Source organism: Catharus ustulatus, chromosome 6 (assembly GCF_009819885.2).
Source record: "Catharus ustulatus isolate bCatUst1 chromosome 6, bCatUst1.pri.v2, whole genome shotgun sequence".
NCBI lineage: Eukaryota > Metazoa > Chordata > Aves > Passeriformes > Turdidae > Catharus > Catharus ustulatus.
The window spans coordinates 59345757-59363762 of record NC_046226.1 but is presented as its reverse complement, the minus strand read 5'-3'; the positions used below and the strand labels follow the sequence as shown (position 1 = coordinate 59363762).

The window sequence follows — 18006 nt, the reverse complement described above, 5'->3', positions numbered from 1 at the left end:
AGCCTGAGGATGCCCCAAGGCAGGAATAAAAATGTCAGGACATCCCCTTTCCTCTCCCCAGCCAGGGGCCCCTGCAACCCTTTTCTGTGGGGATAGGATCAAAAGTCTTTTGTTCTCCTCATCCTCTTGTGTCTTAAGTTACATTTTTAGGAAGGCAAGGGCATAGGGAAACACCCTCCCTTTTCCTTCCCTCCTTCATCCCAGGTCTCAGCTGTGGAGAAACAGCTGAACTGACCCAGGAAAAGTCACAAATGTCCCCCAGTGCCATCATGAGCTACCCTGCCCAGGTGGCACCAGGAGCAGGAGCCAATTCCTACAAATTCCAGTGCCCCCAGTGCTCCCTGAGCCCCCCACCCACAGATTCCAGTGCCCCCAGTCCATCCTGACCCCCCCACCTACAGATTCCAGTGCCCTCAGTGCTCCCTGAGCCCCCCACCCACAGATTCCAGTGCCCCCAGTGCTCCTTGAGCAATCCTCTGGGTCCCCTGGAGCCAGCTGAACACAAACCTCTGAGAAATGCCAATTTAGGGATGGTTTTTAGACCACCACAAAGAGCAGTGAAGAAACTCTGGCTGCTTTCTTACATGAGTGTTGCAAAGCTCCCATTAAATCAAAGGCAGACACTTCAAATATTTCTTCAAGCAAAATCTCTGCTCTTCTCAAAGTCTCCCTCCAAAGATCAAAAACTACAATTGCTTAATTTAATCCACACAGAGTGATCATTATATTTGCTTCCATAAAGATCAGATTTGTTCTGGTGCCCGTATCTGAAGGTAATTTCTGCTAGAAAATGAAATGGTGCTCCCTTGACCTTTTGTCTTACATGGTCCATGAATTACTGACACATTACAATATCCCCCAACACTATGGAAGCTTGGCCATATTGCAATGTCTCTCTTGCAAGTGAAATAAACTTGGTATGCCACTAAAAGGCATTAAATTATTTTCATTATGCCACACAGAATGTAAAACACTTACACTGTTTTGATTTCAAAATCCTCAGAGAACAATTATGCACTTAGGGCCATAAGACTCTATTAGGAAGTCCTCAGAAACCTAGCATGGTTTCAATAAATCCTCAAACACTACAAAGCAGTCACTCAGTTTGAAGAATGAAAACATGAGTTCATCCACTGCAAAGTCAGGATGTAAATTCTGCTCATACAGTGCCCTGCACTTCCTAACACATTTCTTTCTACCCCATCAGGGCAACACTTTTAAGTGAAGTTTTCAGCATCAAGCACGCATAGCTCCTTTTCTGATTGAAAATTAACTATATTTGATTTAGGATTAGCATAAATGTGAGATGTGCCTATGCTTATGGTATTACTAGCTACCAGTATTAATCAGCAATTAGAGATGCACAAATAGTTTTATACATATATAATTCAACAAATGTTAACATTCAGGATTAGGAACCACTAAATTAAATCAGAGAGTGTCGCAATGAATGGATAAATATGTTAATTTCTTTAATTTATACAATGGCACCAAAAAATGCTTCACAACACCAAAAGCAGGTTTCAGGGGTGACTAGTGGGGTTGTAGGGATCCTGATTAAAAAAATTAAAATGCAGCCACCCTTATTTTGGCTGGTAATCCCTGGGGCACTGCCACCCATACCCCAGGGCACACAAAGCTTCTGCTGGCCCCAAGGAGGAGTTTGGAAAAGGGAAAAGAGCCCCTAACTTGCATCTTTCTTTTCCTTTTCTTTTTTTTCCATTTTATCACTTTTTTTTCATTTTTCAGTATTGCATAATCTGCCACACCACCACGCACACTGCACTTCCCATTTGCCTGTCTTCACCATTTAGTGAAAAATAAAGAAAAATTCCTAATTTTTTTTATGCCTGAGGAGTGACACATTTACATGCTTCTTTTAAATATCCAAGTTCAGCCACAGCACAGAACTTCTCAAAAGCAGTTATAGAAGGTCAGTTCTGGACAGTAGACAATAATAGGACAATTCTGCATCAGTATTGCATTCCTAGTGCCAGTAGAGAAGGAAATGGCTTGGGCAGTCCTGAACACCACATCAGCTCAGTTGAGCTCTCTCAGCTTCACAGATTTCCTCACTATTTACTCCAAAAGCACCCCTAACTTGCCTCTTTCCTTTTCTTTTTTCTTTTCTCATTTTATCACTTTAATTTTTCATTTTTGCGTAATCTGCCACACCACCACGCACACTGCACTTCCCATTTGCCTGTCTTCACCATTTAGTGAAAAATAAAGAAAAATGCCTAATTTTTTTTAATGTCTGAGGAGTGACACATTTACATGATTCTTTTAAATATCCATGTTCAGCCACAGCACAGAACTTCTCAAAGGGAACTATATAAGGTAGCTAATAGGATAATTCTGTATCAGTGTTGCTTCCTAGTGTCAGCAGAGAAGGAAATGGCTTGGGCAGTCCTGAACACCACATCAGCTCAGTTGAGCTCTCTCAGCCTCACAGATTTCCTCACTATTTATTCCAAAAGCACCAAAATCAGAAGCAGGAACATCGTAAAGCAACCAGCCAGGCTTTGCAGTTCTCAGGTTGGAACAATTATTTCCAAAGGCTAAATGCGCAGCACTTACCATACATTTTGCCTTCATCTGATAAGATGATTTTCCTCCTGCCACATGGTGGGTAGATAGCTAGAGCCTCCTGAAAGCTCTGTTCAATGTCAGGGCTCCAGACCCCCTCTGCATCGTTGTCAATAGGTTTATCTGCAGAGTCACTCATTCTTTCAATGTCCTCGGCAGGACTCTCGCTGCCGCTCCAGCTGCTGGGCTCAATGGTGATGGCTGGCGTCTCCAAGCCAAAGCCTGGAGTCTTCAGGGGGATGAACCTGCAACACAAACAGCCCCAGAAGGTGTTAAAGGTGTGGAACCTCAGCCAAACATTCCTGCCTGCTGCCCATGCTCCGTGAGCAGCAGTTGAACAATAACAACAGCACCCAGAAGTGAAAAATTCCTAACCATTCTACCCCAACAACATTTTCTGAATGAAGTTATTTTTCACAAGTAGTCAAAAGTGGGGCAAAACTCTCCAGCCACACTGCATCTGGCTGAAGACTGGCACCCTTAAAATAACAAGCCAGACCCCCAGGCAGGGGGAAATCAGTGCACTGCCACTGGCTGGCAGGGAAGCACACCAATTCATGCCACAGTGGCCACCAGAGCCTAAAACCTAAAAACAAAAGCAAAAACTATTGCTCGCATTCATCCGGATGTCAGTGGATTAAATGGAATTACACCAGCGATGCCACAGCTCAATGTAATTAGCTGGAAAAGGCTGTAATTTTCAGATCTTACTCAAATAAATAATACAATCAGAATCCAAGCTACATACAAAAAGAAATTCTTAAAATGATTATACCAGAGCAAGGAATTACAAGAGAAGATATATGCTTTGCCTGCCATAGCAAAACAAAAATTACAAGCTTCAAGTTGCTGAATCAATTTAATAAGAAATAATTTAATATAGCTGCACCTGCTCACACCAGCAGAGCTGCAGATCTGTCAGTGTTCCTTTCATATTTTTGAGAGAAATACAACTCTGCTGTAAAGACTTGCTCCAGGCAAAAAAGCTGCTATACCAGACCATGTTCAGCTCTGGTGTAATTCTTCAGGAAATAACACCAGGAACAGATTTGGCTCAACATGTCTAGGCATAATGCAGTTTTATTTTGAAAAAAAAGAAGAAGTTTGGTGAATCCAACTGATCTAAGTGGATGGGAGTGTTCAAACATGCACACAGTTAAAAATCCAGTTTCCTGGCTAAGCACTCAAAACCCCTAAACTGTGAGATTTTTATCCAGCTGGGGCAGAGGAGAGGGGCTTCCCCTTGCACAGACCTCTGTCCTCCTGCTGAAATGTCTCACTCTGGGCTCTCAGGATGTCCTAAAACAACAGGTGGGAAGCAGCAGAACAGCATTCACCTGAGAAAGAAGGAGAGGGTGTACGTGGAAGGCCATGACACCTCTGACTAAACACCTTGGGGCTGGAGAATTGCCTGGAAGAGGAAATATTTCCACCAGAGCTGCCCAGCCAACCAACCAGTAGAGATAAGCAAAACCTGACTGTCCTGTCCCTCGGAGGCCACGGTGTCCTGCAAAAAACCAGAGCTGCAGCTGGGGAAACTGGGAGCAGGCTGTCTCACCAACATTACCAGTCTGGCATCCATGCATGGGCTATTTCCCCTTCTCCACTCTCCCACAGGAGCTCAGGGGGATCAGGACCTGCGGGATGATCTCCCACAAACTCGATTTTCCTTGCTTGCCTGTTTCTGCAGAGAGGCATTTCCTGGCTTTGCATTGGTTTGAGCACAGCTTAGGAAAATGTTGGTGCCTCCCCACCCCAACAGCCAGGCTAATCACTGCCTTAAATGCCTTTTAATAACTGGTAATGAGGAAGCAGATGGATTCACAGGGAACCACACAGGTGTAAGAGGGTGAGAACTCTGCCCAAGTGCACCACTTATTGTCCGGGAAATCAAACGCGTGAAATTTTTGAACTCGACATCACAGAGAGGGACATGCAAACCTTGGCACAAGAGTGAAACCCCCTCCTTCACAATCCTCAGGAGGCTGAAGGGTTGATGCAACCCCTGGAAGAGCTGCATCTTGTGTGCAAGGTTTATCCCAAGCATGAGCACAGCGATATTGGGAAACCACTGACAAAAACAATCTTGAGCCTTCCAATAGAGGGGGAATCTCTGGTAAAGGAGAGGTAACTGAATGCTGATGGGGATTATTAGGGGAGGGACAGTTTTATTGCAATAATGCAATAAAATGGCTGGGGAAACGGGAAAATGGCTGCTGGAGGATTTATTGGCCTCACATGGTCCATAGGAGCATTTCACCAGAAGGCAGCACGGCGTGGGACACGTCACTGGCTCTGCTTTCCAGAGGTGCCTGCAGCAGGAAATCCTTCCCCTCCCTGAGCCCAGCCTCATGGCTTGCAGTGCACAGCACAGCCAGGGGCAGCTCCTGTTCACATCAACCACTCTGTGCTTCCCAAACCTGCCACAGCCATAGCCTCCAGTCCTATCATCATCTTAGAAACCAGCCCTGGTTATTGCATTATGCTGAAATAATAATTAAAATGCACAAGGAACACAGAGAGGATCTAAAGTAATTAATGGTACTTGATAGTCATGTTATATCTTGCGTTGTGTTTACTGGTGAATTTTCACTGCAGTGCTATCTCCCTTCCCATTCCTCTTTACCTACTTGGATATCATCTTGAGGCACTCACAAATACTGTTCCAGCCCCTAAAATGGAAGATAACCAAGTGTTCCTTGCAGAACATCTGTACAGCAGGGGCGTGGAGCAGCCTGCTGGAAGAAAACCTCTCAGATTAAAGGATATTCACAGTGATTTCCATTTTGGTGACTGCTGACACTGCACATCAAGAGGACCAAGGAGGAAAAAACCTTGTATTGCAACTGCTAAATGGGTGCCTCTTACTTCAGGAAAAGAAATGAGCTAGCTCAGTTAATCATTTCCAGCTCAGCTCTATGTATCAAAAGGCAATTCCACCTCCTCCTTAGCTTGAATTCTAAGGACTCAACTGTGATGAAAAATTTCAGACCTGTTATGCTGGAGTTCAACATGATTATCAGAAATAATACAAGCTGTCAACAGATGAGCTTTTTTGGACGTTTCTAATGAGCTATAAATCTCATGTGAAAAATGTGGATTTACCATCCAATTTAAAATTATAAAAAACTTTCAAAAGTGAGCCTACTTCGTATTAGCAAAGTCCAAATCTTGCAATGCCACCTTTCAGCAGAGGAAGAGCTAAGCTCCTCGGGGAAATTAGCCCCACCTTCCCTGGCCAAAATCAGAGCTTGTACGCATGACAGATCAAGTTGAAGAGTGCTGTATTTGCTTTTTTTTATCACGTTAACTTTCAGAGAACCAATTCCCTGCTTGCACTTGCTGTTATCAAAATTTAAACACATCAACACTACCTAGAAAACCAACCAACCAAAAAAAAAAAAAAAAAAAGCCTCAAACCTACAAAAAATAGAAAAAACCAACCCAAAAGATTTTGGCTCACCTTTTTGTGCATTCTAAGATTGCTTAAAGCACACCGCTGCAGTTTAGGTGGTCTGTCCTCAGAGTTTCCCTTTTAACACCAGCCTTACACATCTCAAGACAGCTTCCCCTGTGCATAAAACTCTTCTAGCTGCAAAACAAATGCATCTGTCTTGCAGTTGCTTTCTACTCTGTGCAGTTAAGTCAGCTCTAAATATATCTGTTTTCCTCATGCAGTCATTAAGACACTTTTTCTCTGTGTGATGGAGGTATGTCCCCCCCATCAAACAGTGCAATGTCACAATTAGGAACAGAGAAACCATTAGGGGCAACAGGGGATTTTATAAACATGTTTTATAGCCAGGCCATTCAAGGCAGCTTGGTGAGCTGCAAGAGATGACTTACTGTCATTGTGCTCACTCACTAGAGCAACTTGAAAAATGACTTTAAAATCTCAGAGGAACAAGGTTAGCTGTTGTCAGAGCTCATCTAACCAATGTGTTTAACTCAGACCAAATGATAGCCTGAGACTTCTTATCAAGGAAATGGTTTCTGGCTTTCTTTACCCACACAAAACATTCTCTTACGCCTTTCACTTCATGAGCAATGCTTGCCCAGAAAGCTGCTGCTCACAGACCAACACTGAGATCCAGGGCTCCTCACAGGAGTGAATGACAAGAGCAGATCTACAGCTTGGATACCTCTGATAACCTCCAATATCTGCACAATGAGCTAACGTGGAAATGCTGCCTTTCAAAAGGCACTGGAGCCGGGTCTTATTTTACAATGACTTCCAAAAGTTAACCTGTTTTCTCTGTTTGTTTGATCAATTTACTTCCTTGAATTTCAGTGTACAGGTGCTGAATGGTGCCTGTGCTGTCCAACAAGCCTGGAAAAGGATTGATGCAGATACTGGAGCAGGAACACAAGAATGACTGAGAACACCCCTTGACTCTGAGAGTTGTCTGAGGAAAAAGCCCACTATGTCTCCAAGTCTTCTAAACTGTGTCTGCTCAAAGGGGATCAAGTGCAGGTATTTCTGAGCCTGAACACCAGTATTGTTATCCACACTGAACTTCTCACTATGAACAGATGCAGACTGCAAATCATGCAGATCAATATTTCTAAAACATCTCTTTTAGAAAAAAATAATCTTAATTCTTGAGGTAGAGATTTCAAGCATTGAAGGGGTAAATTTTAAGAATACATTATATTTTTAGTTCGCAAACAACCTCATCTTAGCCTCAGTTATGTAAAAACAATGGAACGAGGAATCCAACAAGCTTTTTATAAACATTAAGATGGCAACGAGCAGATGAGTGCAAACCAACTAATTCTAAATTTGCAGATGGCAGATTTTCTCTGAAGGCTTGAAAAGTTGCAGGCCCATGGGATTTTCCTTCTGCTTTGTTCAGCAGTGCAAAATCCACAGCTGGAGCGCCAAAGCTCTGGAGAGGATCCAGAGGAAGAAAGTTATCAGATCTAGAAAACATGACCTATCAGGAAAGGAATTGGGATTGTTTAAATTTAGAGAAGACTGATGTGAGAAGATAACCACTTTCAAATAAGGAAAAGGTGAGAGCAAAGCAGAGAAGCAGCTCTTGGCCATTCCTGCCTAGGATAGGGTATGAAGCAGAGACCTTGAGCTGCAGCAGGGAACTGCAGGTTGGGCATTTGGGGGATTGTTGTGACCCCACTAAGAGTCACACAGCAGAAGGGATCAGCTCCTGGGGGCACTGGGGAGCTGCTGGGGCACACAGCTTGCTCCCAGCAGGGCGCACAAGCATTTCTGAGCACCCAGCTCACACTCTGTGGGGCAGAGGCATGACCTACGTGATGCCACTGATGCCTCAAGTTTCAGCTTTCATATTTTCCAGATTCTGTCCTGCATTAGGATATACAGCAATTTCACGATTATAAGCCGCACTGAGTATAAGCCGCACTTCCGGGTGCCAGTAACTTTTTGGTTTTTTGTCCATATATAAGCTGCACCTGGTTATAAGCTGCACTTTGGGTTCGGACAAAAATTTTAGTCAAAATGGTGCGGCTTATAATCGTGAAATTACTGTAACTCTGAACTCCATACAAAGTGTTACAGTTCTCTTCAGCTCAGTCATACCAAACAATCCTTTTCCATCCTCAGAACCAAGGACATGCTGCAGCTTCAGCCCCAAAAAGTGCAAACAGGGAATTGAGGAGAGAATCTGGGAGGGTGGGATGCAGGACCTGGAGCTGGAATGGGACAATGAACCCCAATGTGGGAATGCAGCAAAACTTATAAAAGTGTGAAACTCCTGACCCAGGGTCCATCTTGGGTGTAGCCATGGCCAGGCTCTTGCACTGCCCAAGGTGAATCCTTTTAATAAATCCCAGCTTTGTTCCTTTACCTCTGCCCAGCCTCTGCTCCAGGTCAGCCTCTCCAGGCATCACCAGGAGTCTGAGCAGTAAAAGGCTCCAGCAGAATTGGTGGGAAGCCTGAATTTCTCTAGGATTTTATCTTTCTACTTTGCCAGTGTAAGTGTCTTTGCAGTGTTTATGTTTACTCTTTTGATTTACAAGTTCACAGTGGATTGTGTAGCTGTGATGTGCAACTGTGTATGGATTTTTCTGACTCTCTAAGGCATTCAAATGGCATTACTCTCAGGAAAACACTATTCAAGCTACTTTATATATAAATTTCTTTTGATGAGGAATGGATATAGCACAGTAAGAAGAATAAAAATGTAAATAATTTACAGAGCATCCAATAGTGAAATCATTAGATTAAAATTACTTTATATTGTATTTCTGTTACAAGTTCCACTTACCAACAATTATTCCCTCTAAGAAGAAAGAGCATAGGAGAAAGAAGCAGCCCATTTCTAGGATAAAGTGTTCCTTTAAAACTCAGTCAGACTAATTCAGCCATTCACATTTGCCACTAAAATTTAAAAAAAAAAAAAAATTCTCTGAGTGTTAAGACACTTCAGAAAGAAATTCTGCTGCTTTGCTTTTCTGGTGATCAAATACTGGCCTGCAATGGTGCTTCCATGTCCTTCCTATCACTCGTATAAACTAGCTTTGTTCTCCTAAGACTGAACCCACCATTTCAAGCTATTTATTACCTGTCAGCTGCCTATTTCAGATTTGTCTTTGGGATCTGTGCAGGAACAACATGATCAGTCCAGCCACAGAGCACCTGTGATGGTTTTCTCCTGAGGTGAGTGCATTATTCAGTGAATTTGGATGCACTTCCTCCTCCTCAACTACCACACTCAGGGTACAAACAAAAGTATTAGGAAGACAGTGCCATTTCAATGTGTAAAATACCCAAACCATGTCACTCAACATTGGTGAAGTGATGGTTTTCTTCCAGCAGAAGTGGGCAGCCTGCTCATCTGAGATTTACACGTGTGCTTTCACAAACTGTGAGGAAATGGAACAAAGGATGGCTTAGATCAGCAAGAGTAGGCAGCATACAGGCCTAAATGTGAAATTAGGATTATAGGAACTATTTATGAAGAGAAACAATGCATTCTCCTTGAATTGCTCTTTTTTTTTTTTTTTTTTTTGCTTATAGAAACAGATTACTCAGCAAAGAGTGGGTTGATGCTAATACATGGGAATTCTTCCCTTTGGAAACAGCTTTCATCTCTGAACTCTTTATGCAAGTGAAAAGTCTATTTGGTACCACTCTGAGAGCTTCATTTGTTTATTTTTCCAAAGGCTGCTTTTGTTGATAGATATAATTATTGTCGTAAGGACGTTGAGTCATTAGCTCCAACCCAGTTTTCTTGTCCATTAGCTTTAATTTCATACCATTAATGAAATGGTTCATCTTCTCTGTGGGGACACAACTGGATCCTGACTCTCATGGGCTCAGGAGGCTCTGTGCTGCACCACCAGGATGCCTTCTGCAGGCAGCTCAGCTCCAAACCATGTGTTACGGGGCAGGTGACCAGCAATGCAGCATGCCAAAGTGCTCTCTGAGTGGCCACACATCCCCCTGGTCAATCCCTGCCTCACTGCAGTCACAGCTGCTCCAGACAGAATTCCTTCCCTCTGTGACACTGGAGCAGGCACACTCCTCCTGTCACCCAGCAGGGTCAGCATCACTGTGCTCCAGCTGGGATTGCTCCATGGCAAAAGCTGCTAGACTGTGCACTGGGGGTTACTGGCATTTCACTCACCCACTAGTTATTCAGCTTTGAGAAGAATGGTCTGTGACCAAGCTGGGTCTGTCCATTTGGGGTAGGGGCTCTGCTCCCAGAGCAAGCCAAATAGCTCGGACTGGCCCAAGGACTGTCCCCTGGCACTGGAAAATGGTCTGTAAGAAACATTCCCAGCCCCAAGACTCATAGCCAGAGGTCACAGAAGGTCCCTCAGGGCAAGGTCTGCAGCCACTGCTTTGCCTGGGCCATGAACAGAAAATAACAACTAGTGACTATCAGACAATCAGGTTTTTTTGGATGCACAAGAACTGGGAAATGGGGCAGAACAAGAGGTGCAGTTCTTGCTTGCATGCATTGACTCTATTCTTTAATGCCCTGAGCTCAGTCCCCAGTGAGGCTGAGGCAGGGATCCAGTGTGGTTGAGGCTCTGTGCCTTCCCTCCACCCCACAAATTACCTCTCACAGCAGAAAAACCCCACGAAAAGAGGCACTGGCCCTCCTTCAGCTCCCCACACTGCCAGCTTTGGGATGCAGACCTGGACCCAGGCACAAACACACTCAGTGCCCCTGGAACTCTCCACCTTCTGCATCTCCCATCCAGCCCATCTACCTGGGCATGGTGAATGATGCCAGTGCAGCCCTTGGGCAAACAGAGGATCTTTCCTTTGTAGCTTGCTGTAACTGCCTTCCCACAGGCATCACTGAGCCATAATTTCATTTTGTACCCCAAAAGCCAAGCTGGAACTATCAGTGCCACCTGTCAAGTGTTACAAACACCAGAGTGAGGTACAGCCCTGATCTCTGCTGTGTTACACATTATTATTATTATTACATTATTACACATTACATGTACTGTTGGGACACATATGATCCACTGCTCACACAAATAATGGGCCTGGCAGCAAGTGGCTCTGTGTACATGGAGATCTGAAACCCCAACTCCCCGAGCCTCACTAGCTTTACTGGAGTTCCCATGTCACACAGACATTTGCAAAACCAGATGGAATCCTTCACATTCATAGCTCTCTTACTCTATTTCTGGCATATGACTAACTGGTTTTGTACTCCAGCTTTAGACTTTTCTCCTTTCTTTTTATTTTCTTTTTTAATAACTTGTTTTTAGGATGAAAGGGGTTTTTTTCCTCCACAATGGCTGCAAAAACACGAGTGTTCACACCAACAGCTCTGAGTGAGGTGGGGAAAGGGACAGAAAACCACCTGCTTGAACAACTTTATGTAAGTTCAGTCAGGAAAGAGAAAACCAATGCTATTTGAAGGGTGGTCCAACATCTGACTGGCTCATATGTAACATAAAACTTTCGCCTATATAAAAAATATTTTATATAATGATTTAAGTATTCTGTTAAACAGGTACAAAAAAAGCACAGTAAAGTAAAAAGTTCATTCATTTATTCAGGTGCATTTGTTTAAACAAGAAACAGCCACAAGATTAACCCTTTCCCTATTCCAAGCCGAAGAAGGTTCCCCCATCTTTTATGAAGCAGAAGAAAAGCAAATTTTGGACAAACTGCTACCTCCAACTGGCCAGAGCCACCCCTGGAATCTAGTGCTGGCACCTCTTACCCCTCGAGCCCACTTGTTCTCTGCTCTGCAGATGTTCTACAAACACTCCTTTGTGAAAGTGCAAACACACACACACACAGAGACTTTCTCAAACATTTGTTGGAAAAGCTAAAATTGCCGCTGAAATTCATTTCTTGAGTTTAGAAACTCCACCAAGCACTCTGTGTGAGCTCTGTCCCTCTAAAGTTGCTGCAGAGATTGTGAATGTCTCATGCTCACCTCAATCTGCAGGTTTTGCACCAGGTAAAACCAGGAGAAAAGCATTTTATTCTGCTTTGGGGCTACTACTTGAGTTACAGCCCCAGGCTCTGATTCTGACAACACAGAGCCATTTTACACATATGAATAATCACTCCAAGTTTAATGAAGCTCCTCACATCTCCATTAGCAATTGTTTTGGCTGCAAAAAGGCCCTGCCTATCAGCCCTGGAGGAGCCTGGAAACAGAGGAGTGATAATACTGGGAGGCTCACTTTGGAAAAGGCTGTGGTTTTCTGGTGATAGGACACAGAACTGCAAGACAAAAAAAAAAAAAAAAAAAAAAAAAAAAAAAAGAAGCAAAAAAAGAGGGAAAAAAAAAAAGAAAACCAACCGACCACAAAACTTAAGGGGTGAAATCACAGTGGCCCAGCCCTCCACAAGGCTGAGATTTAATCCCAGTTTTCTGGCCTTGTTCTCACCAGTTCTAAACAGAGAGATTTCAGGAACCAGTATGTGAGATCAGACAGGATTTGGGGTCCAGGTCAAGCAACCACAACATGTCCACAGCCTTCATCGCACACCAGCACTGGAAAACCCACCTCGGGTTTTTTTTTGCACGTGCAGAAAAATCAAAGCAACAATTTTGTTTGCAAGTGCAGTGGCTGTCAAATAAAAGTTATTTTAACTCATTTTGTTTTCCAACTGCTAGCAGTAGTGTTATGGGCAAATTAGTCGCCAAATTAAATTTTAAGTCTGGGTTGTTCATGTGTCTATTACAAAGGAAGCCTTCTCTGCAAGGAAATGAGCACTGCTAATACACAGCACTCCTGCACTGAAACTTCCTCCTCCATCTCCCTCTTGCCTCCAACACTGTCCTCTCCAGGTGGGGAATGCACTGGCACATGATGTCCAGAGAAATAATGTTTCATAGAAATAATGACTGACCTATGGCTTGCTCTTTGTATTTCTTGCATCTCATCAATTAAGGATGCTTTCATGCAGCAGGACTTGCAGTTTCTGCAAGGGAGCAGTAGAAAACACTTCCCTGCTGAGATCCTGAAACAATCCCAAGCTGTGGCAATCTTTAATTGCTGGGCATAAGTGAAACCTGCAATGACTGGCTGTAGCATTTTCAAAACTCAATATAATAGTTATGCAGTCATTCTGTACTTCTCTTGTCCTTATTGCCTGTTGAGGAAGCAATTTCTGTCTTAAGCTCTGACTTATATTTCCAGTCTGTTTCAACTCCTTGTTCACTGTAGTTTAATCCTACTTCAGGGGGTGTCAATCTGCCACAAAAATAACTTTGCTGGCAACCATTAGAACCGTGAATTCACTGGACACCAGTGGAGCTAAAGAAGAGGTGCTGGGCTCAGAAACAGCAGAAAACAGAACATCAAAAAAACACCCAAACAAAAAGCACAAGCCTAGGAACTAATCCTGGTAATTCTCCTGGACTTTAAAACTCTCAAACTTGACAGAAATGGCGATTTCACAGCATGCTCATTTCTGCCTCAGCATCCCTTCCTCCCCAGTGCTCAGCACTCACATTTTCACCTGCCCAAAGAACAGCTTCCCTGTCCCACACCTTGCTCCTGGTTCCGAGCTCTGACTCCAGCCCTGGGTGCCCCTCTCAGAAGGTGATGCCAACAAAATACCAATAATATTTTCAAATGACAAAAGAAAAGTGTCTCTGCCCACAGTGATCAAAAATACCTTGCTAAAACCATCCAACAGCCAAAATTTCTGGTATAAATAGAATGCTCCTAACACATTCTATTCTCTCTAACACATGCTAGTATTTAGTATCTGAAGGTTACTATCAAAATCTGTTTAGGAAGAACAGTTAGTGCCCATGCATGCACACAGTTCTGTTCTAAATGTTTAGTCAAGCTCAGAAGAAGACCAACTCAATTATTTATACATTTAGATTACGTTAAATCACACTAGCTCTTCAAAATTGCCTCTGTTTTTCATAAAATCTGTGCACAAGTGTTCCTTTAACTCCATTTATTGTAGTGAAAACTGAGCACCTGCAGCATGGCTTCTCCAGTATGTTTTGAATTAGAGGCTCAGGGTGGCTTCATGATGACAGCTGAGACTTCAAATTTCACAATTTAATTCACCACCACCAAACACCATTAAAACCCTGCACTTTTTTTTTCTTTTTAAATTTCAGGCTGCAGGCTTCTCAGCCTTTGCAGGGCAGGCATCTCTATAAGCCAGAACAATTTCTGGCCTTGCAGGGTAAGCAAATGTCAGAATGGGAGATGTGTCTATCAATCCTGAACTATTTAGTGCTGTTTCCAGTAAATCTAACACTTCAAGACAAGCATTAGAGTGCCCTTGGTTCTTCTGATTTGCTGTATGGTTCTTTAAACCTTTTTGTGCTTTAACATTTGTCACATCCTCTGCACTGAGAAGCTCAGTCAGGTTGTGTTACAGTACCCCCAAACCTTCCTGCTATTTAAATCCTTGGAAGTCCAAAGCAAATATATTTCATTTGACTATTTTTGCTATTATTAATGTTAAAGGAATACAAACAAGAAGGAGAGAGTGACCCAGGCAAAAAAAGAATGACCAGAAAGGGGATGAGCCAGGAAACGACCCAGAGAAAAGAAATTATTTTGGCTTTCTTTCTCAGAATAGCTGTTGGTTTCCTCAAATAACATTTTTAAAATTTTATTTGAAAGCATTAAAAAAATGCTGATGAACATTACAGTAGGAGCAACCTTGGCTCTTGGTAGAGAAACATGATGACTTAGAGCCAAGGACTGATTTTTCACATGTGAATTATTTTTTGAACAGCATTTCCTGGCTCAATGTCACTGCAGCACAGACAGATATGGCAGCAGATAAGTGAATGAGATTTTAGATCAAGAACAGTGCTACTTTTACTATGAATACATTTGTAGTCAGAGCTCAAAAGGGGGTTTATTTCTGCTGTGCATGAAAGATGTATTGCACACTGTTTTATTAATACACTTTTCTCCTTAAAATAGAATGTAATTCAAATTTTCTGACACTGCAGCTGCAATTTGATGGTTGGGTTTCCTAACCATGTGGATTTACAGTAACAAACTCCTCAATTTTCTTTCCCCCTCTAGCTCACCTTTCTGCCACCTTGATTTATTTCTGTTTCACAGCTGTGCCTACCAAATGATTCATGCTCTCACTCCACACTTTTCCCCCTCCTCCTGCAGCTGATCTGAACTAAAACACAAATTTTCTGGGAATGTGAAATTAAAGAACTCTCAGCAAGAATACAATGTCCAGAATTTAAAGGAACAACTTACCAGAGGACAGGAGAGAACAACCTGAAGGCTGGAGGTTCAAATAAAGAAAGATTTAAAAACTCTCAGCTTAGAGTGCACCATCAGTAGTCGCTACAGCACACCAGGAACTCTTCCCTTCTGTAAAATTTACTCACCTCTGGGGTTGACAGCACCAACCACCAAGAGCAGCAATTGCTTGAGTTACATAAATAAAGCCCCAAATACTCCCAAAATCAGTGCTGCTGCTTTTAACACTGGCACCAGAAAACCTCAGCAGCACAAACATCATCCAAAAGGCAAACCCAAACGAACAGTGAAAACCAGACTGAAGCAGGCAACAAGGGAACGCACCGAGGACCAGCAGGATGAAATTAATTTGTAAAATACAGTAATTTCACGATTATAAGCCACACTGAGCATAAGCTGCACTTCCAGGTGTCAGCAACTTTTCATTCTTTGTCCATACATAAGCCGCACCTGATTATAAGCCGCATGTTACAATACAGATTGTGATAAAAGGTATCTGTTCTATCACCATCTGTCGAGGGTGGGGGCAGTGATCCTTATCTCTGTGGGAGATATTCTGCTAATGGGCCATCCATTGAAACCAGGCAGGGCATTGCTCTTTATCTTTTCACAACCCATCCTTCCTCCAGCCAGTCATTTTCTGCTAATGGCCATTGAGTCCCACTGTGGCACTGATAAAATTACTGCATCCCATTGGGAGTTCCTCCAGCCAGGGGGAAGAGCCCAACATTTCTTACCAAGATAAAAACAGAGGTTTTGGGACACTAAGGGAGTCCCTTTCTCCACTGGACTCCAGAGGAAAACCGGAGTTCTCCACATCACCTCTGGACCTCCAGAGGGAAACTGCACCTTGTACAGGAGCACTGCTCCAACTGAGCCACATCTGTCACTGCAGGAGGATGCAGCCACCATGGAATGGGACTGCTGCCAACACCCTGCCTGACGGGGTGTCAGGTTGTACTCTGACTTTGTCAGGGTTTGGAGTTTGTTTCTTTGTAGTACTGTATTTCTATTTTAATTTCCCTAGAAAAGAACTGTTATTCCTAATTCCCATATCTTTGCCTGAAAGCCCCTTGATTTCAAAATTATAATAATTTGGAGGGAGGGGGTTTACATTCTCCATTTCAAAGAGAAGCTCCTGCCTTTCTCAGCAGACACCTGTCCTCCAAACTAAAATAGCAACTTTTCGTTCTTTGTCCATATATAAGCCGCACCTGATTATAAGCCGCACTTCGGGTTCGGACCAAAATTTTAGTCAAAATGGTGCGGTTTATAATCGTGAAATTACTGGTGAAAACAGAGGGAGTCTGCCCTCAGCTCCTTCCCTCTGCAGAGCAGCACAGATGTGAAGGAGAGCTGGGTGCTGCCCCATCCAGCAGGGATCCCAAGGATGCAAGTGCAGCCCTGTGTTTATGTATTAATTACAGAAAAGTTACTTAACCTGGAGCCAAGTCCTCAGGTAATGAGCTTGGGCTTTCCCAAGTCTCTCAGGAAAGGAGTAGAAGGAAACCCTTTGGCTTGTTTGCACTGAGGACTGTGCTGCCCTGGGTGCTTGGTGGGGATTTTTGGGCACTGCCCAGCAGGGATGGGCTCTGGGGGAGCAGCAGAGTGTGCAGACTGCAATTCCAGCTGCCAGGCACGCCGAGATCTGCAGCGATAACAATTACACTTAAAAGCCTCACTGCACGTCTGAATGCATTTACACATTCTCCTTTTACTCCCTATTTATTATTAATGGCAGCTCAGCTCATATCAAGACCCCAGCGTGTTTGGCACTGTGGGTGCACAGAAGGGCAGCAAGTTCTTGCTCTGAGGAGTTCCCAGACTAATTAGGAATGACAGCAGATAGAGGGTAAACATTGTGAGCCCTTCTGCTTTTCATTAGGGAACTTGAATCAGGTAGCAATTCACAACCAGACAGGAACAATGGCACGCTCAGCCATGTGCCACAGCCCTGTCACCTCACACCCTGTGTGACAGTGGCCAGTCAGGACAGACAACTGGCCCCAGGAGGCTCAGGGCTCTACAGACCACCACCTGTATGGAGATTGTGCAGGAAACAAAGAGGAAAGCACATATTTAAATCCACACCTGTTCACCAAAGGGCATCATGTGGAAGCCCACAACATGCATCTGATGGCATTTTGCACTTCCTCACATTTTAGATGTCATTCCTGAGCCCACCTTAAATCAGCTGCCTATGCCACTTCATATTAATGACTGTGAAATATTACAGGTTACAGATGGGAAAGGGATGGAGAGAGGCACAGGTTATCCTAACAGACCTCCACAAAAAGAGGAGTTTGAGGCTATAACTGATCAATTTGGCCACCTGAGGACCATAACTGATCATTTTTGTCCACCTGCGGACCATACTGGTAATTCACCAGGAAACTGCAGCCTCGTGTTTCACACATCTTGAAACTCTTCTGTGGTGGCAGACCCATCCCAGAGGCTCCATGGGGCTGAGCTGCAGAACCCCTTGAACAGAATTCCTTGTGCAGAACCCCTGGTACAGAACCCCTTGAGCAGAACCTCGTGCCCACCTTTGCTCACAAACACCTGACCCTCAAGGGCAGGAGGGCCAGGCACCACACGTTCTACTGCAGCCACCCAGTGCCACAGGGGACTCACCACCCCAAATCCTGGACAAAAGTGGATTTGCTAACACGAGGTACAGACAGAAAATGGGCACAGAAAGCTCAGATTCCCACCAGGGCACACAGCTGCTCTAGGAAG

General features: G+C 43.7%; 1 protein-coding gene across 4 annotated transcripts in view; it reads right to left on the bottom strand.

Annotated features, from left to right (window-relative positions):
• TEAD1 (TEA domain transcription factor 1) overlaps positions 1–18006 on the bottom strand; it is a 144008-nt gene that overhangs the window by 91236 nt on the left and 34766 nt on the right. For all 4 annotated transcript variants that reach the window (XM_033062393.2, XM_033062390.2, XM_033062388.2 and 1 more), the window contains exon 2: positions 2581–2834. In XM_033062393.2, the coding sequence (XP_032918284.1) occupies positions 2581–2728 (148 nt within the window). In that variant the 5' untranslated portion in view covers positions 2729–2834. The remainder of the gene's footprint in view (positions 1–2580; positions 2835–18006) is intronic.